Source organism: Podarcis melisellensis, assembly GCF_964234715.1.
Source record: "Podarcis melisellensis genome assembly, chromosome: 16".
Taxonomy (NCBI): Eukaryota; Metazoa; Chordata; class Lepidosauria; order Squamata; family Lacertidae; genus Podarcis; species Podarcis melisellensis.
This window is the reverse complement of record NC_138533.1, coordinates 26,961,743-26,988,909: the sequence shown is the minus strand read 5'-3', so window position 1 is coordinate 26,988,909 and position 27,167 is coordinate 26,961,743. Positions and strand designations below refer to the sequence as shown.

The 27,167-nt window shown below is 47.2% G+C and overlaps 2 protein-coding genes across 5 annotated transcripts in view; one reads left to right on the top strand and one right to left on the bottom strand.

Moving 5' to 3' along the window:
- GGT5 (gamma-glutamyltransferase 5) overlaps positions 1-13,054 on the top strand; it is a 33,363-nt gene extending 20,309 nt beyond the window's left edge. For both annotated transcript variants that reach the window (XM_081893375.1, XM_081893374.1), the window contains exons 7-12: positions 521-657; positions 4,276-4,466; positions 6,250-6,347; positions 7,922-8,034; positions 9,126-9,236; positions 10,249-13,054. In XM_081893375.1, the coding sequence (XP_081749501.1) occupies positions 521-657; positions 4,276-4,466; positions 6,250-6,347; positions 7,922-8,034; positions 9,126-9,236; positions 10,249-10,395 (797 nt within the window). In that variant the 3' untranslated portion in view covers positions 10,396-13,054. The remainder of the gene's footprint in view (positions 1-520; positions 658-4,275; positions 4,467-6,249; positions 6,348-7,921; positions 8,035-9,125; positions 9,237-10,248) is intronic.
- Positions 13,055-13,070: 16 nt separating this feature from the next.
- GGT1 (gamma-glutamyltransferase 1) overlaps positions 13,071-27,167 on the bottom strand; it is a 29,191-nt gene continuing 15,094 nt past the window's right edge. For all 3 annotated transcript variants that reach the window (XM_081893369.1, XM_081893368.1, XM_081893370.1), the window contains exons 4-13: positions 26,729-26,818; positions 24,376-24,568; positions 21,910-22,067; positions 21,376-21,525; positions 20,095-20,231; positions 18,897-19,081; positions 16,037-16,164; positions 15,653-15,765; positions 14,904-15,017; positions 13,071-13,508 (exon numbers count right to left, since the gene is read on the bottom strand). In XM_081893369.1, the coding sequence (XP_081749495.1) occupies positions 13,365-13,508; positions 14,904-15,017; positions 15,653-15,765; positions 16,037-16,164; positions 18,897-19,081; positions 20,095-20,231; positions 21,376-21,525; positions 21,910-22,067; positions 24,376-24,568; positions 26,729-26,818 (1,412 nt within the window). In that variant the 3' untranslated portion in view covers positions 13,071-13,364. The remainder of the gene's footprint in view (positions 13,509-14,903; positions 15,018-15,652; positions 15,766-16,036; positions 16,165-18,896; positions 19,082-20,094; positions 20,232-21,375; positions 21,526-21,909; positions 22,068-24,375; positions 24,569-26,728; positions 26,819-27,167) is intronic.

The following is a 27,167-nucleotide window of genomic DNA, read 5'->3' as shown; positions in this document are numbered from 1 at the left end:
AGTGTAGGTGGGTTCCTACAAGGCAAGACACAACAAAAACCTTTATTGAACTACATATCTGGGCAACAAGAGGCAAAGCAACTGTTTAGATGCATTTCTAAAAGCCTGGGCCACTCCCACTCCCAACGCAATTGGCTTTCTAAACTTCCAAACTGCAAATCACGACTCAGAGTCCAAGGGCCAATGGCAGAGGCCCAAATCCTGAAATGTTCTGTGTATCGAATCAGAACACAGGAGCTCAGAATCCCTAATCCAGACTCAAGCTCAGGCAAACACAGACCACTGAATACGTAAGACAATCATAGTCACTCAATCCTTTGAAAAAATAATACTTGCCCCAAAATGGCAAGTAGACATTCTGTTTTGGCAATTGTAGCCTTGGTTTAAGGAGCCGTTTGGTGCCTATCTGAGTTTCTAACACAGCCGAGGGTCATTCCCTGGGTCTCAGAAGAGCACCGCAGAGTCCTTTCTGCTCTTCCTTAGGCCTGGGTGCTCAGAGCTAGCTCTTCCTGTCTTACAGGTTTCAACTTCACCAAAGAGTCCATGAGCACACCTAGCCAGAGGGCTGAGACTTACCACTACATCGCAGAAACTCTGAAGTATGCCAACGGCCAGAGAGTAAAAGTGGACCACCCAGCTTTTTCCAAACCTGAAGAGGTGGGTGATCTGGGAGCCTGTCATTCTTCATCCTTGTTAAAAGCTTTATTGCCTTATTTGGGGGGGATCTATAGTGCCCCCTTCCAATAGTTCCAGATATATATATGTTCCAGATATATATATATATGTTCATCTGGGACCCAGGTGGCGCTGTGGGTTAAACCACAGAGCCTAGGACTTGCCGATCAGAAGGTCGGTGGTTCGAATCCCTGTGACGGGGTGAGCTCCCGTTGCTCGGTCCCAGCTCCTGCCAACCTCGCAGTTCGAAAGCATGTCAAAGTGCAAGTAGATAATTAGATACTGCTCCGGCGGGAAGGTAAACGGCGTTTCCATGCACTGCTCTGGTTCGCCAGAAGCGGCTTAGTCATGCTGGCCACATGATCTGGAAGCTGTCTGCGGAGAAATGCCGGCTCCCTCCCTCGGCCTATAGAGCGAGATGAGCGCCGCAACCCTGGAGTCGGTCACGACTGGACCTAATGGTCAGGGGTCCCTTTACCTTTACATATGTACATTTAGAGCTGCCTTGGTCAACCTGGTGCCCCCAGATGTTTTGTACTGCAACTCCCATCTGCTGATGGTTGATGAGGGCTGTAGTCTGATAGGAATCAGATAAGACAGGGATATTTTTCAGCCGGAATTTACCGGAACTCAGTAACGGCACCTATCAGGGGGACTCCATTGCCATCATAAGAGGACAAGGAAAGAGTTCATGGAGAGTCCTGGCACATCTTTCTTCTAGAAAAAAGCACCGGATAAGAATGTAAGGAACTCTGGGGCTTCATGCCACCCACATCTAGCATGGATAAATGAGTCTCTTCATGTTTCCAAAAGACAGGGTTTGGGGCTTTGGTTTTGTCTGGACCGCAAGGGGAGGGAGTTTTGCAAATTTGGACAGAGTTGAGGGGCAGCCGCTGTGGAGAGAAGACAAGAGGGGGAAACTCTCTTCCTTGCTCATAATTGCAGAGTTGTCCAGGCAGCTGACGCCTCAGCATTCTGTCATCATGAAGCCCAAATATTCTAGTTATCATAAAATTGAGATCAAGCAGGTGCCTTCACTGCACTCTTTTTGGCATCTGCTAACAACGTTCTTGTTTAGGTGACCCTATCCAGAGGCTTGGAAAGTTGAGGTAATGTTAACCTGTTTTAGCATTTAAACTTTTGTTTTTACAATCAAGCGGTGTGTACGTACAGTATATATAATAACAGACTCAAGACATTTTCCCTATTGCCGATTCAGTTTCACAATCTGATGGAATAGCCGAGTGACAGCAATTTAAGATTATTTTTTAACTTTCAGGGGCTACTCTTGTTTCCAAACAGGGTGAGGATGCTTTCGCTTTTGGTCAGACCAGTTGGGTCCCAGTGTGGATGGAAGCATCCCTTGGGTGGGGCAGTGGGATTACCTGGGGGGGGGCTAAGAGGGAAGGGGGTGGCAGTAGGGCGCCGGAGATGTAAATGACTATCAGATTTTGAAAAGCTGGTATCAGTGGATCAAGTTAATCAGTTTTGTTGAACAAATTACCGTATTTTTTGCTCTATAAGACTCACTTTTTCCCTCCTTAAAGGTAAGGGGAAATGTGTGTGCGTCTTATGGACCGAATGCAGGCTGCGCAGCTATCCCAGAAGCCAGAACAGCAAGAGGGATTGCTGCTTTCACTGCGCAGCGATCCCTCTTGTTGTTCTGGCTTCTGAGATTCAGAATATTTTTTTTCTTGTTTTCCTCCTCCAAAAACTAGGTGCGTCTTATGGTCTGGTGCGTCTCATAGAGCGAAAAATACGGTAATTAGTTTTAACTGGATTTTGAACAAATGTGCAATTAACTGTTCCTGTTTAGAACTTCACCTTCCTTAGTGGGTTATGTGTGCCGCTATCCTGAATAATGCTTTTTATAGGTTAGGGCAGTCGTTATGGCACACTGGGGTGACTTGAATGATGGTCAGGGGTGCCACGGGCAACACTGGCCTCTGTCGCTCTCTCCTTCCCTACCTCCTCTGATCCCCTATCACAGGGGTGTCCAACTTCCAACTTGTTTAGTCGTTTAGTCGTGTCCGACTCTTTATGACCCCCTGGACCAGAGCACGTCAGGCACTCCTGTCTTCCACTGCCTCCCGCAGTTTGGTCAAACTCATGCTGGTAGCTTCGAGAACACTGTCCAACCATCTCATCCTCTGTCGTTCCCTTCTCCTTGTGCCCTCCATCTTTCCCAACATCAGGGTCTTTTCCAGGGAGTCTTCTCTTCTCATGAGGTGGCCAAAGTATTGGAGCCTCAGCTTCAGGATCTGTCCTTCCAGTAAGCACTCAGGGCTGATTTCCTTCAGAATGGATCGGTTTGATCTTCTTGCAGTCCATGGGACTCTCAAGAGTCTCCTCCAGCACCAGAATTCAGAAACATCAATTCTTTGGTGATCAGCCTTCTTTATGGTCCAGCTCTCACTTCCATACATCACTACTGGCAAAACCATAGCTTTAACTGTGATCTACTCACACTATAAATAAACTGGCAGTGATCTACCCATTGGATTGATGAAAGTTGGTGAGCTTTTTTTAGGGAGCAAGAGTTGTTGAGCTTTATTATTATTATTATTATTATTAGTCAGGGACACCCCACAATCGACCTTTAGATCGCGATCCGCCTGTTGGACAGCCCTGCCCTATCACATCTCTGCCTCCCAAAGGCTTGCACAGCTGTTTGTTGCAGGCATAGCTACCAGGAGGACTCCCATGGAGAGGGGAGAGGAGGCTAAGCGAAACTCCACAAGGGAGGGTGTTCGAAAAAAGGTGGGGGGGCTGCCAGTTCTGCAGGCAAGAGGTGGCATAATTCAGCTCCTGAGCCCCACAGGGGGTGTCACAGAAAGAATGTACTTGGTCAAGGGATCCATGGACTCAAAAAGGTTGAAAACATATGGGGTAGGGCATAGGGCATGGGTAGGCAAACTAAGCCCAGGGGCTGGATCCAGCCTAATCGCCTTCTCAATCCGGCCCGTGAATGGTCCGTGAATCAGCGTGTTTTTACATGAGTAGAATGTGTCCTTTTATTTAACATGCATCTCTGGGTTACTAAAAAGTCAATCCTTTATTAGGTATAGCAAACCACACATTATCAAACAAACACCGTATACAAATTGTGCAAAATATGAGCTCAGCATAACAAGGTTTGTCCCAGTCAGATTTTTAACTCTCTGGGTTATTTGTGGGGCCTGCCTGGGCTTTTTACATGAGTAGAATGTATCCTTTTATTTAAAATGCATCTCTGGGTTATTTGTGAGGCATAGGAATTTCTTCATATTTCTTTCCAAAATATAGTGTGGCCCCCCACAAGGTCTGAGGGACGGTGGACTGGCCCCCTGCTGAAAAAGTTTGCTGACCCCAGGCATAGGGTGCTGGGGATGGGTTTATGGAAGATGGGGGGCAATGGGCTGAAAAAGTTTGGGAGCCAGTGGGCAAGACAGGTAAATAGCTGCCCTGTGCAGCTGAAGATAAGCACTGCAAGACGTTGCGTCCTGCAGTTTACATTCCTATCCCACGGAGCCCAGCTTTGACTTTTCCAGAGGACACCATTCCTCCTTTGCAGCTGAGGTTATCAGGAGCTGCCTCACTGAGATGCGCTGTGTTTTTTAGGGTGTCTTGAGCGAGCTGATCTCAGACTCCTTTGCTAGCCAAGTCAGGCAGCTGATCGATGAGCGGGGAAACCACCCAGCATCCCACTACGACTCTGCCCAGGTGGAAAGGACCTCGTTTGGCACTTCCCACGTTTCCGTCCTGGCTGAAGATGGGAGCGCCGTGTCAGCCACCAGCACCATTAACTACCCGTAAGTAGGAGCGGATGAGGCCCAAGGGCAAAGGCGGGACAGAAGCTTCTTCTGTGCTTTCTCCCAAAGCACATAGCTGTCAACCGCCCCTTATTTGGCGGGAAAGTCCCTTATCCCAGCACTATGTCCCGCTGCTGTCCCTTATTGATGATGTTCCTTAAATTTCCTGCGTTTCAAAGGAAGCAGCTCCTCTCCCTCCCTCCCTGCCGGCCAGGGAGGAGGGAGGCTCCAACTGTGGTGCTTGGCGGTATTGCTTACCCAATAAGGAGTCTAAGAATGACTGGGGGGTAGAGCTTGCATGCCTTGTGCCCATCAAATCGGCCACATTGCCTGGGGACTCGCCTTTGCTCAGCGCTTCCCAGCAGAGAGGTTGACAGTGGTTTTCCTTGCTGCATCCCCTTTGCTGGGTTGCTGCGCTGTGGGAACCACTGCTTGAGGCTTCGTTTGGGTGCTGGCTGGGCTTTCTGCCTTTGGCTTAGAGGGGCTCAGATGTTGAACATACCTGTGCTTTGAAAATCCCTTATTTTGGCTAATGATCCCTTATTTTCGGGGCTGCTGGCCCCTTATTTTCAAATCTGTAAGTTGACAACTATGCCAAAGCAGGGCCTCCAGACAGCCGCCTTTATTGCAATAATTTTATGCTCTGGGAGTTTCCCCATCTGAAGCCCTGGAGAGCCATTGCTGCCAGTGCAGTGCATGGAGCTAGATGGATCAACAGTTTGACTCTGTGCTTCCTATTTAAATCAGACCTTAATTCAGAACCACCTGGTTGGCCACTGTAAGAAGATGCTAGACTACATGAGCGTAGCCAGGATTTTTTTTGGGGGGGGCAGGATTTTTTAAGGGGGCAGACCCTTAAATTTGTATTGATTTTGATTGATATAGGGGGCAGCGCCCCCTGCTTATGCCCATGCTGGACTAGATGGGCCTTTGGCTTGTTCCTTCAAGCAAGCTCTCCGTGTGCCCTGAGGACTAGAATCTTGTTTTAATTTTAGGGGAAGGACCATAGCTCAGCGGCAGAGCGTTTGCACAGAAAGGCCCCGAGATCCAATCCCCAGCCATATTTCCAGGCAGGGCTGGGGAGAGACCCCCTGTCTGGAATGTTGAATAACCATTGCTGCCAGTCAGTGTTGGGAATATGGAGTTAGATGGACCAATGGTCTGACTCAAAATAAGGCACCATCCTACGTTCCAACTGTGGGAGGCAGAGAGCGGGATACCTTCTCCATGGTTCCTGGCCCTCTTGCAAGGACAGAGGTCTGGCAATCTTCCTGTTTTAGTTCCTACCGAAGGATAAGAAAATATTTTTATTAACAATTTCAACATACAAACTATCAAAACATATCATATTCATTATTATTTTTCCCCTCCCCCCTTCAAACCATAGCTGTCAACGTTACCCTTTTCTTAAGGGAAATTCCTTTATTCCAAATAGGATTCCTCACAAGAAAAGGGAAAAGTTGACAGTTATGCTCCAAACCCTCTGCCCCCCGACTTCCCTCAGCTCCTGTCTCTGATTTCTCAGCACACATTGTTCTCTGCATGTTATAAAATTATATCTATCTGTCATGTTATCAACCAATAAATATGTGTATGTTTATTCAAAATCTGCCAAGGAGTCCAGTTCATTTTGTTGTCTTTTTAGATAATTTGTAAAAGGCTCCCGTTCTTCCTTAAAGTCACAGTTGTCCCGCAGTTTGTATGTCAATTTAGCCAGTTCTGCATAACTCATCAATTTTTCTTGCCACTGAGAACTGTGTCCCTCTTCTCTCCCCATGCTCAGGTTTGGCTCCATGGTGTATTCGCCACAGACTGGGATCATCTTAAACAATGAACTCGCTGACTTTTGCATGAAGAAGTCAAGTGACAGGATCTCGCCAGGTGAGCTCCACCTCTGCTGGGAAAGCCCATCACAAGCACAAATGCTGGGCAGGAGGGAATGCATGGATAATTATTATTATTATTATTATTATTATTATTATTATTATTATTTATTATTTATACCCCACCCATCTGGCTGAGTTTCCCCAGCCACTCTGGGTGGCTCCCAATCGAGTGTTAAAAACAATACAGCATTAAATAATAAAAACTTCACTAAACAGGGCTGCCTTCAGATGTCTTTTAAAAATAGGATAGCTGCTTATTTCCTTCACATCTGAAGGGAGGGTGTTCCACAGGGCGGGCGCCACTACCAAGAAGGCCCTCTGTCTGGTTCCCTGTAACCTCACAATAAGGGAACTGCCAGAAGGCCGTGGCGCTGGATCTCAGTGTCTGGGCTGAACAAAGGGGGTGGAGACGCTCCTTTAGGTATACAGGACTGAGGCCGTTTAGGACTTTAAAGGTCAGCACCAACACTTTGAATTGTGCTCAGAAACGTACTGGGAGCCAATGCAGGTGTTATGTGGTCCTGGCGGCCACTCCCAGTCACGAGTCTAGCTGCCGCATTCTGGATTAAATGCAGGATGGATGGATGGATAGATGAATGGATGATAGAAGAGTCCCAATGGGGGTTGATTGGATTCCAGGACACCTCACCCACACCCTGAAGAAAAAGGAGATCAAATTGGCTGTGGGTCTTCTTTCGGCTCATTAACCTAAAGGCGCAAAGATTTCTCTCCAACAATAAGGAGAGAGAGAGAAAAATAATTATTGAGAATTATAGGGACAGAACTACCTAAATTGTATAGAAATTTATTCATGCATGCTACTTGCTACTTGCCCAAAAATGGAAAGAAGAAGAAGTCCCAGCAAAGGAAGAATGGATAAAAACTTATGGAATATGCAGAAATGGTGAAACTTACCAGGAGAATAATAAATCAAGATAGCAAACTTTTTAAAATAAAAGAATGGAAATGGTTTGTTGAATATTTACAGATAAATTGTAAACAGATAAAAACACTGGCAGGGTTATTGTAATAACCTGCAGTTACGTAAGGGTATACAGTGGTACCTCAGGTTAAGTACTTAATTCGTTCCGGAGGTCCGATCTTAACCCGAAACTGTTCTTAACCTAAAGCACCACTTTAGCTAATGGGGCCTCCTGCTGCTGCCGCCGCACCGCCAGAGCACAATTTCTGTTCTCATCCTGAAGCGAAGTTCTTAACCCGAGGTACTATTTCTGGGTTAGCGGAGTCTGTAACCTGAGGTACCACTATATATTTAAAGAAGATAAATAAATAAGTTAACTTAATTTGGATATGCAGAAGAAATTAAAAATAAATTTAAGGAACTGCAGAAAGTGGGGGAAGGAAGTCAAGTTTTGGAATGTTAAAATGATTGTAAAATCAGTGAAATGTATATATCTGAAAAGCATAAATAAAATTGAGAGAGAGAGAGAGAGAGAGAGAGAGAGAAATAATAATATCCAAAGGCACAAGGTGAGGTTTTTCCTCTCCGTTTTAAAAGTGACTGTATAGGTTGCTCACCCTCCCATTTCTTGGTGCCCCCACCTATAGGAGAGATGCCCCCTTCTTCCATGACACCCTCCATCCTCATTTCCCGCGATGGGCAGTCGAAGCTGGTGATCGGAGGGTCAGGCGGGCAACTCATTATCCCTGCTGTCGCACTGGTAAGTTGACAAAAACACTGGATTCCTGGCTTTAGCATGGAGAGCTGAAGCTGCACAGTTAACACCTGTGAAATCTGTCCTTTTGCTTTCTGATTTGTCCTGGGGAAAATGGCTTAGGTTTTGTTTTGAAAAGGTAGACTGCCTCTGGACTTGGAGGCTTGATTGAACTCTTGTGGTCAGCATCTGTTGCTATTTATTTGTTCACTTATTTGTTTATTGCATTTATAACACACCCTTTTCTCCAAGGAGCTGAAGGTGGCATATATGGTTCACCTCCCACCCCCGCCATTTTATCCTCACAACAACACAGTGAGGTAGGATGGGCTGAGGGGGGCAGTTACTGTCCCAAGGTCACCCTAGTGAGCTTCATGGCCGAGTCGGGATTCGAAACCTGGTCTCTCCCAGGTGCTGGTGCCACACTTTAATAATAATAATAATAATAATAATAATAATAATAATAATAATAATTTATTATTTATTATTTATACCCCACCCATCTGGCTGAGTTTCCCAAGCCACTCTGGGCGGCTCCCAATCAAGTATTAAAAACAATACAGCGTTAAATATTAAAAACTTCCCTGAAATAAGCATAGCTACTTATTTCCTTCACATCTGAAGGGAGGGTGTTCCACAGGGTGGGCGCCACTACCGAGAAGGCCCTCTGTCTGGTTCCCTGTAACCTCACGTCTCGCAATGAGGGAACCGCCAGAAGGCCCTCGGCGCTGGATCTCAGTGTCTGGGCTGAATGATGGGGGTGGAGACGCTCCTTCAGGTATACAGGACCGAGGCCGTTTAGGGCTTTAAAGATCAGCACCAACACTTTGAATTGTGCTCGGAAACGTACTGGGAGCCAATGCAGATCTCTCAGAACCGGTGTTATGTGGTCCCGGCGGCCACTCCCAGTCACCAGTCTAGCTGTCGCATTCTGGATCAATTGCAGTTTCCGGGTCACCTTCAAAGGTAGCCCCACGTAGAGCGTGTTGCAGTAGTCCAAGCGGGAGATAACTACACCACTACACCACACTGTCTGCCTGCTGCAAGACTTCTCCTCCATGAACATGTCTAAAGCCAGGCCGCTCCTTCTCTTGCAGACCATCGCTAACAAGCTGTTTTTTGGGTATGATGTGGACAAAGCTATCAAGGCACCGATTCTCTGCGTGAACAGCAGCTACGGCATTGAAGTAGAGAAATTCTTTGACGAGGTGAGACGTGTGAGCAGCTCTCTGGGGTCGCAAGGGGAGCCATGAGACAGAGGCGTACCTTCAACATGTCCCAGAAGAAAACTGGCACACAGGTCTCTGGGGGCTGTGATCTCACAAGACAGCACACCCCCCCTCCAAAATGGGGCATCCCTATTAAATCGGGACAGTTGAGGGGTATGTCAGTGATTGCCACAAGTCCTGCAGCGTGCAAAACATAAAGCGACAGCCCTGTGCTAGTTTTTAGCTCTGCGCTGCGGACTACAACTCCCATCAGCCCCAGCAAGCACTACTAGGCTCTCATCACCTCCTGTGTCATATGACCAGTCTGGCTGGGGCTGATGGGAGTTCTAGCTCCTGGGGGAGCCTGCTGTACAGATCCCAGGGTCAATCCCTGGCAGCAGCATCTCCAGGAAAGGTTGTGAATGGCCCCTGGGCATGAAATCTTGGGAGAGTCACTGCTGCGAGTTGGCAGCAACAATACTGAGCTAGACGGTGTTAGAATTCCTGCTCCATGATTGCAGTCATGGGATTTTTGTCTATCACATGACGGTATATATTTTGACTCCACAGAGTGGGAAGTGACAGGATGTTTGTGTTACTGTGTTCCGTGAAGTGGGACTATTGTCCTTTGCTGTCTGATGCTAGAGAGAGAGGGAGTCATGTTGCAGTGCTCCGTGTGTGTTTATATATAAATAAAGTAGATTAGCCAAAATGCTGAGTTGCTCAGGTCTGTCACGCAAGCTGCGAAGACTCTGCAGATCCCTGTGTGCTGGTGTCTGTTGGCATCGGTCACTGTGATGTTCAGGCTGAAGAAAGCTTTTGAAGCTCCCAAACGATCGACCAGGAGGGAGAGAACATGCCAGTCGTGCATGTGTCTCTGCCAGGGTCCTACTTGAGTGTAGGATGAGCTCCTGACAGACAGACCACTAATTTGGCTTTGCCTAAGGAAGCTTCCTATGTTCAGAGTGATGCCTGTATTTCCTCTACCCTCCTCCTCTTCTTTTCCTTGCAGAGTGTTGAGGCGGCACTGAAGCAAAAGGGCCACGCGGTGAAGACGATACAATGGAGCCTGAACGTGGTGCAAGCTGTTTCTAAGGACGGCCCCTGCCTCTTCCCCTACTCAGATCTAAGGAAAAATGGCCAAGCCTCTGGCTATTAGTAGCCCAGCGGCTATTTGGCCTGAGGCGAAGCCAGAGGGCCTGGAGGACCCATCTGCCTGCCTGCCTGCCCCTCTGCACTCTCTCAGAGCAGCTGCTACAGCTTTGCAGCCATTTCTGGGTCTGAAAAAAACACGAACTTGTTGCAGCTGGATCCCCCCATCACATATTTCTTTTTCTCAGAGAGAGAGAGACAGACAGACAGACAGAGAGTGAGATGTGTTTACAAGAGCAATGCTATACTGTGGAAGAACTGAGCCAAAAACCAGCCCTTGCTTTTGCTGCAGCCTGAGAGTGCAGGACAGGCCTTCGCTTCTCTCACCAGCTCCTAGCACCTTCTGTCCAGGCTATGCGTTGAGATCCAAAGAAGATGGGCAGCCTCGCAAGGAAGAGAAGCTGGCATGAGTGTGTGGCAGACAAGAGAAAACCATTTGCCAGCATTTGCCGCTCTGTGAAAGATCTGGGTTGTGGTGGCAGCAGCAGCATCTGGTGACAAAGGACCTGCCTGAGGATATTTTCTGCAAGCAGGCAGGCAGTGAGTCTCCTCCCCGGATAATGCGATGGTTCTGGCTCCTCAGAGAAGGAGCCAGCCTGCCGATTTCATGATGCCGGAGGCTGCAAAGTGCTGGGGACGAAGCTTGCCTCATCGGCCCACAGCCAGAAAATGAAAAACGCCTCTTTGACCCTTTGGCAGCAAACCCCCAAGAGCGGAAACTTGGTAGACTCTTTCCCTGCGTGGGATCACAAGTGCTCTGTGTGAAGAGAGAGCTGCTTGATGCAACAGGTAGTGCAAGCAAGATCAGCAGCTCCAAATTGTGTTTGTGTTTAGGGGTGTGTGTGCAGAGGGCATTGTTGATGCCAAGCCAGGAGCTTCATTCAGCAAAAGGACAGCTGCGCAGGATTTGTGTTTTCTTCTTTGTGCAAGTTTGACGTGCAGAGTTCTATATTTTTTAATAAATGAATTGTCTCCAAATCTCTGGGTTCCTAGCTCAAGCTCTTACCTACCCCCTGCCCCAATTTTACCGCCCCCACATCCGGACTTACTGTGGACCAAGAGGGACTGGAGTGGGAGGGCACCCTCATTGCTTGGATTCAATTTTGCTGTTTCTGAAACTGCCCCTGATAAGGTGTCAGGCTTCAGGGACTCGGCTCCCTCTCCTTTGGCAGTAGATAAGCAGAACAAAGAGAAAGGAGTCTCTTACCAGTTAAGAGATTTTAATGAACACAGCGAGAGAACAATGCATCTATTCTTCGGAATGAAGGTGCTCCCAATTAAGGTTTTCACCCACTTCTCCCCTAGTCATCCACATCACTTCCGCGTCCTGCAACCTGATCTCGCAACCATTGTGCCTTATGTGCGGCCACCTTATCTGGCCTCCTTGACCTTGGGCTGATCAGATGGACGCTTTCCAGCAACACTGAGTCTGTTAACTCTCTCTTTCCCATTTCTTCCTCTCCTAACTGTTCACCCCCCCCCAGTTCTTCCCAACTTCTGTCTTCTGAACTATGTCCCTCTGCCAACCACTGCTCCAAATCTATACTATCCCACTGCTCCTGGGAAGATTCAGGATCCTAATTAGGAGCAGGGGGAGGGAGAGGCTCCCACGATTCCTCCTCAGGGCCAAACAGTCCGTGACAAGGATGGAGAGAGGGGCGTTTCTCAAACTGGAGGGGGGGGCATCACAGGCCATTTCTTCTGACTTTGATGCATACACCTTCCGATGCAGCAATATATGTACAAAAACATTTGGGGGAGGCCACCATTAACTGTGAGCCACCACAGGTGTAGTGAGGCCATTCTTTCTTCAGGCGTTAAATTGAGACCCAGCTAACCTTAAAAGCTTTCGCAATCTTTACACAAACCTTCTTCATTATTAAAGTCAAAAAATGGTTTTCAGCTGAGTTGCCCACAGTGTTCCAGCTCTCTAGTTGACAGTCCCAATCCCACTAAAAACAAAAACCTTCTTCACAATGTTCTTGGCTTTGATGGGCCTCTTTAAGTTTTCCCAAATGAAACAGCTGCTGCTGTTTCTGCAGTCTTATTTTTTTATAGAACAGTAGAAGGAGAACAGACGCTTGGGACTAAAGAAAAGAAAATTCCAAGTAAAATATTCATTTTTATTGTTAGAAGTTTGGCCAAAGACAGCTTGTCATCCTCCTCCAGATGACTTTGCAAGGGGGCAGGATCTAACCCTTTGGCATTATCAACATCCCCAGATATTCCCACTGGGAAAAAATCCACATATAAAGGCATTTTGGTCTGAAAGCTGTAGCCGTCCAACACTAAGAACAAAACAACATTTTACTAAATGTGGTGGACTAAGATTATACCTGAGAACCAGTTAAAAATTTTTTAATTACCCTAATTTTTAAAAAACCCTGCTGTTTGGCAGAGTGTTTACTTCCTGGACCAGCAGCTGAAGATTCTCTCCACTTCTGTTAATGCCTTTCAGTTTCTGAACACATCAAAATCCACCACAGTCCAACGACCGCTCAGTCAACTCAGGCAGACCAGTTTAAATGCTGTTTCTTGAAAGATGTGAGACACTGCAGCTGAGGTGACTGTTCTCATCGCAATCCTTTCCCCCCTTTGCTCCTAAGTTAATCAGGAAGACCCTCAAATCCATCCTATTTATTTGGTGACAATAACTGACAGGCCAGAAAAGAGTTTCCATTTCAGACCAGGGCAATTTTCAGAACATCATCCTCATGCAAGCAGGCCCTTTCGTGGTGGCTTTCTCCATTCGTCATAACCAATATCTGAATTTCCTCTAATGCCATGATGACTCGGGCAGTATAGATCAATGGTTGGAGGTACTTCCTGGTTTCTGAAACATCTCAGAGGTATGGGATTTGCTGCTGAAGTGTGATCCACCACAGCACAGTACAGGTGGACTTGTTTCAGTGGGTCGCCAGAAGAAACTGATCGATCTGCAATTATGTCCGTGATCCATCCAAACTTGGAGCCAGTTTAGTATCCTGCAGGGACTCCCCCCTTCCGAGAGTCTGAGGCAGCCGACCAGCCTTCTTCTGTCCGCAGGATGGCCTGGACCACAGCTCCCCTGCTGGTCCTCTGAATCTCGTGTCCTCTCTTCTTCAATCCATCTTCTATTTCCTGGACACAGAAAGCAGATAAACATACTCACCAAGAATCTGATTTGACTCCTCTCCCCCTTCCCCGCCCAGCGGCCCTCTCTGTTGCCGGCAGTGGCTGAGCCTTGCCTTCCTCAAGATGGCAGCCTCCAGATGTTCTGGACTACAACTCGGAATCACAAGGCCATGCTGGCCAGCAGGGAACGATGGGAGTTGTAGTCAGAAACACCTGAAGGGCACCAGGTTGTGGAATGCAAGGCTAGCAGGTGCCTCTGTGCTCAGAGAGCCCTCACTCTCATCCTAGGTGTGCAAGAGGATCTCCTTCAGCTCCTGTCAAGAGGGTCTCAAGTGGGGGGGGCAGGGGTGAGGGGTGGTCTGCTTCGGACCTTGGAGAGAGCCAGCCAGGCAGTGCTGGGCTGGCACTTTTTGACTTCTGTGCAATGCACATACGTCATTTATTTATTCAACAATAATGTAATGTAATTCAATATATTTTGTATAATAATAATGATAATAATTTATATATTTAATCAACAAAAACCTCTAAGTGGTTCACATATAAATCTCTTGACACTTGAGGTGTATGTTTTTAGGCCCTTCCTTGTTTTTATGGTTGCAAGTTGTTTTAAATTGTTCTAAATATTGTCTGCTTTAGGACCTTATAGTGAAGAGTGGATAATATTATTATTATTAATAATAACAATACACAATAAAATATTAATTAAAATATCAATAAAATCAGACTATATATATATATATATTGCTGATTTTATTTTGATACCTTTTCTGTCAATACGTTTTTGACACAAAATGTATCAAAATAAAACCAGCAATATAGATATAGATGCATAGTAAAATTGTATATTTGTGCATGTGAAATAGCCTCCTCCCCTGCACCCATCTTCCTGGGCATCTGGTAAAGGTAGAGTGCCTTGGCCTATGGAGGTTCCATGGCCTCTCAAAAAGGCCTAAAATCATCTAAGATGGTGGCCACCTCCGGATCTATACTGTTCATTCACTGTGCATGGTGTGAGCAAATGCACACCGGCAAATGGGCAGGCCAGAATTGGGGTGTTGAATGGCAACCTTTACCTCCTACCTTAAACCTGCAACTACACTGCTATAGTCTGTGAATTTTCTTAAAGTGAGCAATATCTGGTCAGCCCTGAAAGCAGAAGAAGGAAAGGGTCGTCGTAGCTGCTTCATGGTGGAGCAGCTGCTTTGAATGCAGAAGGTTCCAATTTCAATCTGCCGTTGCAGCATCTCCTGTCTGAAACCGGTGCTGCCTATCAGTGTGGACAGTGCTGAGCTGGATGAACCCCAATGGTTGGACTCAATGGCCCAAGGCAGCTCCCTGAGTAGACCTGAGTTTCTCAGTTCTTCATCCCCACCCTTCCCCTCTTCGAGGCAGACCGACCTGCTCCACCTCATTCTCCAGGACGGTGAGGGAAGGGAAGAGCTGGTTATGGATGCGAGGCTCCTCCACCGCCTGCTTAATGCTGTAGCCGAACCAGAGGGAGCGGAGAATGGTCTGGATGAGGAGAAAAACAAGGCACCCCGTGTAGAGCACGAAGACACATAAACACACAACTGTTCCTAGAATGTGGACTCAAAGCAGCTCTCTGCCCTGTGTGGGAGACCTTCCCCTCATCCACCTCCACAACACGCCCAGCAAAGGCACTTCAAGATGGCCCCAACCAGGCCGACCAGGCTATTTCCTTTCCCACCCTCCATTTTGTTTTACTCCAAAGAGCTCAAAATGGCGCACCACCTTCTCCCTTGAGGGGGACTGGCCCCCTAAGCCACTCAGAGAACTTCAAGGCCAGCTGGGGGCTGGAACTGGGACCTCACCAACTCCTAGCCTGACATCCTAATTACACTGGCTCTACTCTAAGGCAATCAAGCCTTCCCAGAGCCCTCCCAAAGAGCTAGAAGAAGAGGTGATTATAATTGCTAATGCCTTGCACCATCATGAGAGACATGACCCCACCACACCCCATGTCTTAATCCCCTTGGCTTCCAGACTAGGCCTCTTCTTCCTCTCATCCATAGTTCTGAGGGAGAAGGTCTCCTCTGCTGCAGGCCTTGTGGCTGCAATGGACCGCCCAGGGTCCTCCCCTTGCTCCTAAACCTGTTTGGCTTCTCCTCAACCCACCAACAACCTACCATTGCTGTTGCTGTGGTGATCTTTGTTCCTCCAGAAGCACCAACCACCATCCGGACCTTGTTCTCCTTATCCATTAGGATAGATGGACACATGGAAGAAAAAGGACGCTTCCCTGTCAGGGAGGAGAGCAGTTAGATGGGCATTCCCAGGCCTCGGCCTTACTAAAAAGCCTGCTTACCCACCAGACCTTAGCAGGAAAGGTGGAGGTGGAGGAGACTTGGGGCTGGTGTGGGCCAGAGGGGGTTCGCAGTGTCCTTCGGCCAAGGAAGAAAGGAGGCAGAGAAGAAGCGGCCTGACCCTTGGGCAGGACCACCAGCCAAGCTCTTGCCTAGAGAGTTGGCTAGAATGCAAAGCCCCCAAGAGAGACACCCAAGAGGCCTTACCTGGGGCGATGAAGTTCGCCACAGACGGGTGGACCCCAAAGCCGTTGACTATGTGTGGGGAACTGAAGTCATCCATCTCGTCATTGAACAGGATGCCGCTCACCGGAGAAAGGACGTCTGAGCCAAAGCTGAGCCGGACAAGAAAGACAACGTCAGGTCCACTGGTGGTGGAAGCAGGAAACATGGGCTCCAGAAAGAGAGCTGCCTCAGACACAAGCTTGTGGCCAAGGAGAGCCTAAAGAGACACATGTGGTCTAAACCACTGAGCCTCTTGGGCTTGCCGATCAGAAGTTTGACGGTTCGAAGCTGTGCAACGGGGTGAGCTCCTGTTGCTCTGCCGCAGCTTTTGCCACCCTAGCAGTTCAAAAGCATGCCAGTACAAGTAGTTAAATAGGTACCACTGTGGCGGGAAGGTAAACGGCGTTTCCATGTGCTCTGGTTTTCGTCACAGTGCTCTGTTGCACCAGAAGTGGTTTAGTCCTGCTGGCCACATGACCCAGAAAGCTCTCTGTGGACAAACGCTGGCTCCCTTGGCCCAAAAGCGAGATGAGTGCCACAACCCCATAGTTGCCTGTGACTGGACTTAACCGCCCAGGGGTCCTTTTTACCTTACCAGCATCACCACCTCACACACAGCAGTTTGGGACACCTGTGCACAAAATGTGTGCTTCTGTGCAGGGCTGCTGTCAGAGGTCTTCTAAAGGTTGTATAGTTACTTAGCTCCTTAGCTGGGGGGGGGGTCACATAACTCAATGACCAATGAAAATAGGGACAGCCTACCATACCCTCCAACATTTCTCTGATTAAAATAGGGATGGCCTAAGGGAAAGCTGGACATTCTGGGATTAAATCAGAAACCGGAACGGCTTCTGTAAATCTGGGATTGTCCCTGGAAAATAGAGACACTTTGAGAGTCTGTAAACATTCATCCTTTCCAGCATCTCTAAGATAAACTATTCATTCGTCTTCTTCTTTACAACATTGGATGCTTCCTGTTTTGTGCGCTACAAACATTCCTCCTGCATGGAAAAGGATTGGATGCTTAAAAAAAGAGGCTCCTGTTTGCACCTGCAAACACTCAAGAGCCCGTGATAAGTTTTATAAAATGAACAGATGAAGTGCCTCTGTCCTTGGAAGCAGGTTTTCAGAGAGGGGAGAGAAACTTGGCTTTGATCCGAGTACCTAGAGGGTCTGATTCTTCAGGAAAGTACAAATGGTTTGTGTTTGTTTGGCTGGGTTAGGTTGGGTTTGGTTTGCTCCACCACCAATATAATCCAGTGCTGACACCATGTGGAAAATGTTCCATCTGCAACTGCTGTTGGTGAAAGATGTAACGGGCAAGATTTTCCTCCGAAACCGTAGAATCGTAGAATTGTAACAGTTGGAAAGAGTGGGACCTAAAGGGTCTTCTGGTTCCAGTAAAAGGATCAGTTCTCCTCCTCAATGCTCCTGACCCAAAGAGAGCTCCTACGTCTTTGACAATTCTGTGAATTCTTCAAGGTGAAGTATTTTCTCCCAGACATGGAGCTGCAGTCAGTGCCGGATTTACGTATAACCTAAACACGCTATAGCTTAGGGTCTCACTCTCTTGGGAGCCCCCAAAAAATTAAAGGGGAAAAAATTGGATGTACATTTCCAAAATATAAGATAAAAAACAAATAAAATAAAACCTACATGCAGCAACAGTGTTTTGTGTTGTGTATGGACCTATTAGGTCCATAAATTACCATGTAGCATATATTCAACACAAAAAACAGCAGCAATTTGTTGTTGACAAAGGACAGCTGGACATATAAAGGGTCCCATTACCTTCAGTAACTTAGGGCCTCATCAAACCTAAATCCGGCCCTGGCTGCAGTGACAGCCAATTCTAGCCTAAAGGAGGCAGTGGACAACTCTTTGCTGAGGAAAAAAAACCTTCTCCAGGACAATATAGGGCCAGTCTCCATACTGTATCATTGTCTAAGCCTAAGGTACATATCATATTGAGGTTTTTCTGGATAATGTGGATAAACTAGATCAGGGGTTTCCAGGAGTCCACAAGCTTCATTCAAGTTGTCTGTGGATTTGTGGATGAAGGCAGGAGATGGCCCTGAATCCATTGCACTAAATATTTATATTGATTTTTTTAACAGTGTTTTAATTGCTTCTCTTACTGTATTACGCGGAATACAACAAAATACACTGTACAAGAAATAAAAGAAGCAATTAAGGTGCAATTTTAAATTGTGCAGTATCTAGGACAACACATTGTTTTGAAACAGAGGTTGAAACAAAGGTTGGGTGGCCCATCTGCTAGGGAATCTTTAGCTGTCATTCCTGTCATTCCTAGATAACCCTTCCAATTCTATGATTCTATTATTACAACAGCAGGCAGAAAAATCATTATGTGGTCCGCCAAGGCCCTCAGCAATGCTAAGTGGTTTTGGGGGATCAGTGGGGAATTTGGGAACCACTGATTTAGATCTAGTTCAGTCCATATCCAGATATAAACAGCTTTGTTCCCCTTGGATTCTGTGGTGAGGGTCTGTGCATGCCCTGGGAAAGCAGTGTAATCCATCAATGGGTGGGGAAAGACTGTTATAGAATTACAGAATTGTAGAGTTGGAAGGGACCTTGAGAATCATCTAGTCTGACCCCCTTGCAATGCAGGAATACGCAGCTGTCCCATACGGGAATCGAACCTGCAACCTTGGCATCATCAGCACTGTGGTCTACCCAGCTGAGCTATCCAGGCGCCTCTGAATTAATTCTTCCCCCACAGCCCGTTTCAGCAGAAGCCAATTCTCCACTGCAAGTTCCCATCCCAGCCACCATTGGCAGAGTCCCCTACATGGGAAGCATTGCTCAGAGTGCCTACTATTGGTTGATGGTGCTGGTGGCAGCCACAGCGCTCCCGTCTGCAGACACTACAGAGAGGTGGGATGTCCCAGAGTCGTCCGGAGTGTAATATTCTGGCTCGTAGTAGCTGACTTCATGGGTCTCATCGGTGATTTTGGCCCACAGCTTCTTCGAAAAGTGCTCCGAGGTTATGTTTTCGATGATCTGGATAGAAGGAGAGAAAGCAAAGGCAGTGGCGGTGTATCACCGTGTCGGGACCTGACTTGGCAGTGTGGGATATTTAAAATGCAGTCAAACCAACCATTCATGTTTTGCTAGATGGGCACATGATAGGAGCTGAAGCTCGCAGAGTTTTCCTGTAAGTTCGCTGGAGAGAACTCTGTGAGAGACACTCCCACTGTGCCTCCCTGACATGGGGAGGGCATATCTTTATTTTCTCCTACCTGCCTGGGTACAACCGCTCTTTCCATCTTTCCCCACCATGCCAGCAATGTGAGAATGCCCACTGAGTCAGAGCTCCAAACTCAGACCACGTTTTAAGCTAGACCAGAGGTCAGCAAACTTTTTCAGCAGGGGGCCGGTCCACTGTCCCTCAGACCTTGTGGGGGCCCGGACTATATTTTGGGGGGAAATGAACAAATTCCTATGCTCCACAAATAACCCAGAGATGCATTTTAAATAAAAGCACACATTCTACTCATGTAAAAACACGCTGATTCCTGGACCATCCACGGACTGGATTTAGAAGGCAATTGGGCCAGATCCGGCCCCCGAGCCTTAGTTTGCCTACCCATGAGCTAGACGTAAGTATGTCTTTGTAATCAAATAACCACTTTAAGCCCGCCTGAACAAAGCTGCTGTGCCAGTTACTTTTCAGCAAGTATTCTGAGTGAGTAAATGTGTGTGTTTTTTAACAAGACTTGTTTGTGTGGTTATTGTTCTAAGGGTGAGAAAAGAGGGAAATAACAGGAGAATCCAGTCTGCCTCAAAGCAGCCTGTATTGGCTGAAACTAGCCTATCTAAGCTTTCCGTTTTAAGCTGTAAAGGGATGGCACGCTGCTGAACTCACAAACGTGAGGAAGGAAGGATAACAGCTCATAAATATATCCTCTCCTAGCTTCGATTCACATCCCAACAGGCAAAACGATTGAAAGCTGCCCTCTGCTGCTGAGCTAAATAAGCCCTTTTATTCCTCAGATATTACAGAACAACATTACCCCGGCGATGTTGACAAACGCAGGGTCCCCCAGTAAAGTCCTCTTGGCGTAAGCAAAGCGGAAGGCCTCAACGATGCGGTGGTAAGTCAAGACCTTTTTCTCCAGAGTCTCCACATCGCTGCGGGTGAAATTAAATTCTGCCAGAGAGAAGCAAAGTTTGGGCATCAGACAGGTGAGCAGAGCCCTTGCCACAGCTGAAGCTGGCAAGGGCGCAATTTGAGCCAAACTGGGAGTGTTATGTACTGAAGTTCTCACCCTGGGCCAGCAGGGGGATACTGTAGATAGTTATGCAAATAGAGGAACGAAAGTGACGTTCAATGATTGGATAGTTTTAGAAAATTGTTACAGTTACGTTGTACTGGAGCTCTATATAAGCAGGCTGGCTGAACCCTTCAGTTCAGTTCTGTTCTGGCCTGTGAATAAACAAGAGCTGTTTGAAGAATCGCTGTGTGGTCTGATATGTTCACCCACAACTTAACAAAAACCTGTAAAAGACAGGTTGGAGTCCTGCCTGGTGACTCACGAGCAACCACCATCAGCATCTGACACTAGCCTACCTCGCAGGGTTGTTGAGGAGATTAATTTGAGATGGGGTGGGTGGGAGAACCATGTATGCCACCTTCAGCTCCTTGGGGAGGAAAGGTGGGATATAAATATGACAAACAAGTAGGCCTTTTTAAGCCTCTTTAAGGAGAAAGCTTAAGCTCCTTAAAAAGGAGAAAGCTTAAAGCTCCTTGGGAGAAAGGTGATGGCAAACCTAGACAGCATCTTAAAAAGCAGAGACATCACCTTGCCAACAAAGGTCCGTGTAGTTAAAGCTATGGTTTGCCCAGTAGTGATTTATGGAAGTGAGAGCTGGACCATAAAGAAGGTTGATCGCCGAAGAATGGATGCTTTTGAATTATGGTGCTGGAGGAGACTCTTGAAAGTCCCATGGACTGCAAGAAGATCAAACCTCTCCATTCTGAAGGAAATCAGCCCTGAGTGCTCACTGGAAGGACAGGTCCTGAAGCTGAGTCTCCAATACTTTGGCCACCTCATGAGAAGAGAAGACTCCCTGGAAAAGACCCTGATGTTGGGAAAGATGGAGGGCACAAGGAGAAGGGGACGACAGAGGACGAGATGGTTGGACAGTGTTCTCGAAGCTACAAACATGAGTCTGACCAAACTGCGGGAGGCAGTGGAAGACAGGAGTGCCTGGCGTGCTCTGGTCCATGGGGTCACAAAGAGTTGGACACGACTAAACGACTAAGCAACAACAACAACAAGGAGAAAGCTTACCTTTCATGATGTTGAGCGCCAGGGCCAGCACAGCACCACTAAATGGAGCATTGGGTGCAAACATGGTGAGCTCTCCTACGTGGACCTTTAAAGGGTTTTCATCTAGAATCGGTGTGTAGTCTCTCAAGTCGTCCAGAGTGATGTTCCCCCCTGGAAGACAACATGGGGACAGGGGTCCCAATTGAATAAAATATTTGGGGGGCCCAGCTAGATAAGCCCCGCCCACATAATTGACCACTGGACATATGGCACGCCATTTGAACGGCAATGCCCATTAACTTTTGGATGGGGCGAAGGAATCTCAGACCCTCGGAGTTGGCTTCTGCGATCCGGACTGAACCAGAGCTCCCAGGACGCCTTGGCATGGATTTTAAAGGCTACACCCCTGCCATGGGTGGCAAAAACAATTGTTGTGTATAAAGGAGAGGTGGCTAGTCCATAAGACTGCCAAGCTGCCAGTGAGCTTTTCATGGGGTTTAGAAATGGCAGTGGACCTTTCCTATATAAGCCCTCTGCCACATCCAGATTTCTCACCTGCTGCTGCGATGTCGGCTATAATTTGCTGAGCTAAGCTCCCGGTATAAAATGCATCTGGACCCTCCTCGGCTAAGATCTCGTAGGTGCGGGCCAGGTTGGGGAGGGTGAGAATCTCATTCTCCTGGAGAACTTTCCCGTCTTTGCAGAAGACCGCACTGGTGGGGGAGAGGGAGAGGAAAGACAAGGAGAATTGGCAACATGGTGGTCTTGTAGCATAGCTGTCAAGCGTCCCTTATTTGGCGGGACAGTCCCCTTATCCCAGCTCCATGTCCCACTGCTGTCCCTTAAATAAGCTACTGAAGGTAATTGGGCCCTTTCTATGTCCAGCTGTCCTTTGTCAACAACAAATTGTTGCTGTTTTTTTGTGTTGAATATATGCTATATGGTAATTTATGGACCTGATAGGTATCTAAAGCCATTTGCACGCAACAAAATATGTATTTTATCAAAGTAATTGTTGATCCCTTATTTTGGCTGCTGATCCCTTATTTTCGAGGCTGCAGGTCCCTTATTTTCAAATCTGTAAGTTGACAGCTATATCTTGTAGTAAGGTTAAAGCTTACTGAGAAATGATATATAATGAATTGAAAAGGATGTTCAAAATAACTTTTTTTTAAAAAAAAAACAAAAAACCCAGAAGCTTTTCTTTTGGGAATTATAGGGACAGAACTACCTAAATTGTATAGACATTTATTTATGTATGCGACTACAGCAGCAAGAATGTTACTTGCCCCAAAGTGGAAAGAAGCAGAAGTCGCAGGAAAGGAAGAAAGGATACAAAAAATCACAGAATATGCAAAAATGGAGAAACTTACCGGAAGAATAAGAAATCAAGGTAACAAACTTTTTAATAAAAGAATGGAAATGGTTTATTGAGTATTTACAGATAAATGTGAGGAAGCGCAGAAAGAGGGGGAAGGAAGACAAATTTTGAAATGTTAAATGGATTGTAAAATGAATGAAATGTATAAATAAAAAACTTTTTTAAAAAAGGAGAGTTGGCCACATGGGTGCTTGAGTGCTAGCTCACATGGCAGCACTATAACCTCCTAGATCAGCGTTTCTCAAACCTGGGTCTCCAGATGTCTTTGGACTACAATTCCCATCATCCCTGGCTAGCGGCACCATGGTCAGGGATGATGGGAATTGTAGTCCAAAACCAGCTAGAGACTCAGGTTTGGGGAACCCTGTCAATGGCAGCATGTTGATGCAGCACCGTGGGTCACCTTCCAGGGTCTACAGTGGATGGGGAGGCTTGCAGGACATCCTCCCCCAGCCTGGCAGCCTTCAGATGTTTTGAACTAAAACTTCCATCTGCCCCAACCAGGGCAGCCATATTATGCTGGGACTGATGGGACTTGTACTCCAAAATATTTGGAATGCATCAGGCTGGGGAAGGCTGGTGTACCTTCTCCTTTTCTTCAATGCGGATACTGAACACCTGACGAGGGCCCAACTCTGCACATGTTCAGGTGAACTCTGCACGTTGACTTGGGAGTAGGTGGGGTGAGAAATGGTACCACGTTGATCTGCCTGAGGCAGCAAAATGTCTGGTCAGTCAGACTTCCATGGAAAGGCCTTTGAGCCTAAAACATGAGACATGCTTTGTTGAGAGGCTACATCTCTTCAAGGGTTGTTTTCTGTGGGGTTTATTAAACTGGAATGAACCACTGTGACGACCTAAATGAGAAACAGAGAGAGCTGGCAGCCTGTGGAGCAGATCTGGCCCCTGAAGCCAATTAATCAGGCACTTCGCAGCCGTGCCAAATTCCAGCCAAGGTACGGCCAAAAGGTTTGTCGACAGTTTGGTGGCCTCCTTTGGCTCTGATCTCCCTGTGAGGGAGCCAACCCCATCACTGCTCCCTCAGTTGAGCTCCCACTGCGCTTTTGACCTCCCTGTGCCACAGAGTCATAGCTGTCAACCGTCCCTTATTTGGCGGGAAAGTCCCTTATCCCAGTGCTGTGCCCCGCTGCTGTCCCTTATTGATGATGTCCCTTAAATTTCCCGGGTTTCAAAGGAAGCAGCTCCTCTCTCTCCCTCCCTCCCTGCCGGCCAGGGAGGAGGGAGGCTCCAAATGCGTTGCTTGGCTGCGTTGTTCACCCAATAAGGAGTCTAAGAACGACTCGGGGGTGGAGCTTGCATGCCTTGTGCCCATCAAATCGGCCGCGTTGCCTGGGGACTCGCCTTTGCTCAGCGCTTCCCAGCGGAGAGGTAACAGTGGTTCTCCTTGCTGCATCCCTTTGCTGGGTTGTTGCACTGTGGGAACCACTGCTTGAGGCTTTGTTTGGCTGCTGGCTGGGCTTTCTGCCTTTGGCTCGGAGGAGCTCAGAAGCTGAAAATACCTGTGCTCCGAAAATCCCTTATTTTGGCTGCTGATCCCTTATTTTCGAGGCTGCTGGTCCCTTATTTTCAAATCTGTAAGTTGACAGCTATGCACAGAGTGCCTTACCCCTCAAACCTACCACATGGACGGGTTGCTCTCAACCGCTTCCTTTCTATACGCCAGGGCTCCTGCCAGGCCTTTCCCAACCGGGAAACCCTTCCGTGCCAGTTCGATGCTGGGCAGAAACAGCTCCTTCCACGCCAGCTTGCCGTGCCGTTTGTGAGCCATTTCGTAGCCACGGATCTCTCCCGGAATTGCAATGGACAACCCTCCTGGAACGGGCAGAGAGAGCAAGCAGATCAATACACCACAGTCAGAGAGCAGAGAGCAAGCAGATCAAAATTCCAGTATCTGAGGGGCAGGGACCTTTGGGGAAGCTTTGCCTCAGGGCAGCCCACATTCAAAGGGCTGCGCACAACTCCCTCTTTGCACCTCAGGGAGAAGGAGGTGAGGTGAGGAGAGGGGCACCTGGGGGCCAAGATGGGAACCCCTAAATCACTGGCTCATAAGAGGAGAAGAAGAAGGCAGTCAGGGCCCTTGGGTCAGTGCTAGGGACTCCAGCAAACTTCTGAGTGGCATTCAGGGGGCTGGTGGCCAAAGTAAAATAATAATAATAATAATAATAATAATAATAATAATAATAATAATAATCTATTTTTACCCTGCCCATCTGGCTGGGTTCCCCAGCCACTCTGGGCGGCTTCCAACAAGAGATTAAAAATACATTAAAACATCAGTCATTAGAAACTTCCCTAAACAGGGCTGCCTTATAAACGTCAGATAGTTGTTTATTTCCTTGACATCTGGTGGGAGGGCGTTCCACAGGGTGGGTGCCACTACTGAGAAGGCCCTCTCCCTGGTTCACTGCAACTTCACTTCTCAAAGCGAGGGAACTGCCAGGAGGCCCTTAGCACTGGACATCACTGGCTGAACGATGGGGGTGGAGATGCTCCTTCAGGTCTACTGGACCGAGGCCGTTTAGGGCTTTAAAGGTCAGCACCAACACTTTGAATTGTGCTCGGAAATGTACTGGGAACCAATGTAGGTCTTTTAAGATCGGTGTTATGTGGTCTCGGCGGCCGCTCCCAGTCACCAGTCTAGAAAGTGTTTGGGATGTCTTAATTAGGTTAGAGCCCAGGCAACAGAGTAAGGCCTGGTGGGATGCAAACCAGACAAGGGCACCCTATGAACCAATTTAAATCAAGGCTAGCAAAATGCTAAATGTGTACAGTATTAGGTTCTTCAGGCATCTCCTGCTCCTGAACCGTGCCAGCTGGTCGTTATAGGAACAACTTTTAGAAATAGGCTCTTGAGTTTTGGTTTTCCTCTTTCCTCTTCCCTTCCTGTCACCTTTTCCTTGCGTGTGGTATCTCCCCCCCCCCCAATTGTAAGGACAGTCTTGTTTTGATCGTATGCAAGCCACTCTGAGAGCCTTTCAGGATGAAGAGTGGGGCACAAATACTCTAAACAAACAGATTGATTTCTTGCTCTTGGTGCCATCACGTTTTGCACAAGTTTCCCCGGGAAGGTAGTGATTTCAGGAGGTTGTGGACTCTGCTTCCTTGGAGGTTTCTAAGCAGAGACAGGATGGCCATCTGTTGTGGATGCTTTAGTTGAGATTGCTGTACTGCAGGGGATTGGACTAGATATCTTTGGTATCCCTTCCAGCTCTACAAATTTTATGAATCCATAATTCAATAGATTATTGGGAGACTTTTGAAAATAACTGTAAGATGGAGCTTCTTACTCATACTCTTCCTTGGAGAACAAAACATGGCACAGCCCAGATAATTCAGACTGAAATTCCCAGGTGACAGAAAAACTTATTTATGTATGCAACAACTGCGGCCGGTGTTTTGTTAGCCCAAAACAGCGAGGTCCCAACTAAAGAAGGATGGCAACTTAAGTTGACAGAATATGCACAACTTGCAGACTTAACATATGGAGTATAAGAGAACAAGAAGAACACATGTTCAAAGAAGATTGGAAAATGTCTATTGAATATCTGAAAAATAATTGTGTACAGCTAAAAACACTGGCAGCCTTAAGATAAATTCAACAGTGTAAATAAGTTTGGATGATTGCAATAGTGGAAATCAGATTGGTACAGTTTTTGTAAAACATGCAGTGATTTAAGTTATGTAAAATGAATCATGGAAAGTGAAGGGAAGTCATTGATATCTTAAGGTTGTAAAATGTTTATATGAAATTGTAAAACAGAAAATGTAAAAATTATATATATATTTTTTAAAAGACATAGCAGAGCCTGAGCAGGAAGGTCCATTTTTTCGGACCCAGGAATGGAGGTAGATGAGGAGCATTTAGGACAACTTCAGGGACACCTTTACCTACACCACAATACTCTAGAGGTGCCAACCTACCTGGATCCCAGCCTGCCAATAACACCAATGAAGGATTTCCCATCCCTTTACCTTTCTTGGACAGCTGTGTGTCATTGCCAAACATATCCCGGAATGCATTTCTTGGCGCCGTTTCCCTGGCATTGATGACTTCCACTTTCCCTGTCGAGAGGCAAAAAATCTGTCTCAGCATCTTGTCCACAGATTGTCGGGGGAGTCCACACAGTGATGGATCTGGCCAAGTCAGAAATTGGCACGCTCTAGGATCACATCTCTGCAGTGCTGCTGGCTGATTCGCACATTACGTTGCGACACAGGGAGGGGCAAGCTGTTTCTCCAAGCATGTACAAGAGTCGGTGTGGAAGTGCCCAGTTGCTGATTTGTACAGCTCAATCATTGTGTACGCACAATTTTACAGGTGAACAACTCAATAGCAGGCGTGGACAATTCAGCTCTCTGTGTTGAAAGCTGCCTATCACTGGTATTATACTTGGGTAATGTTACCTTATAT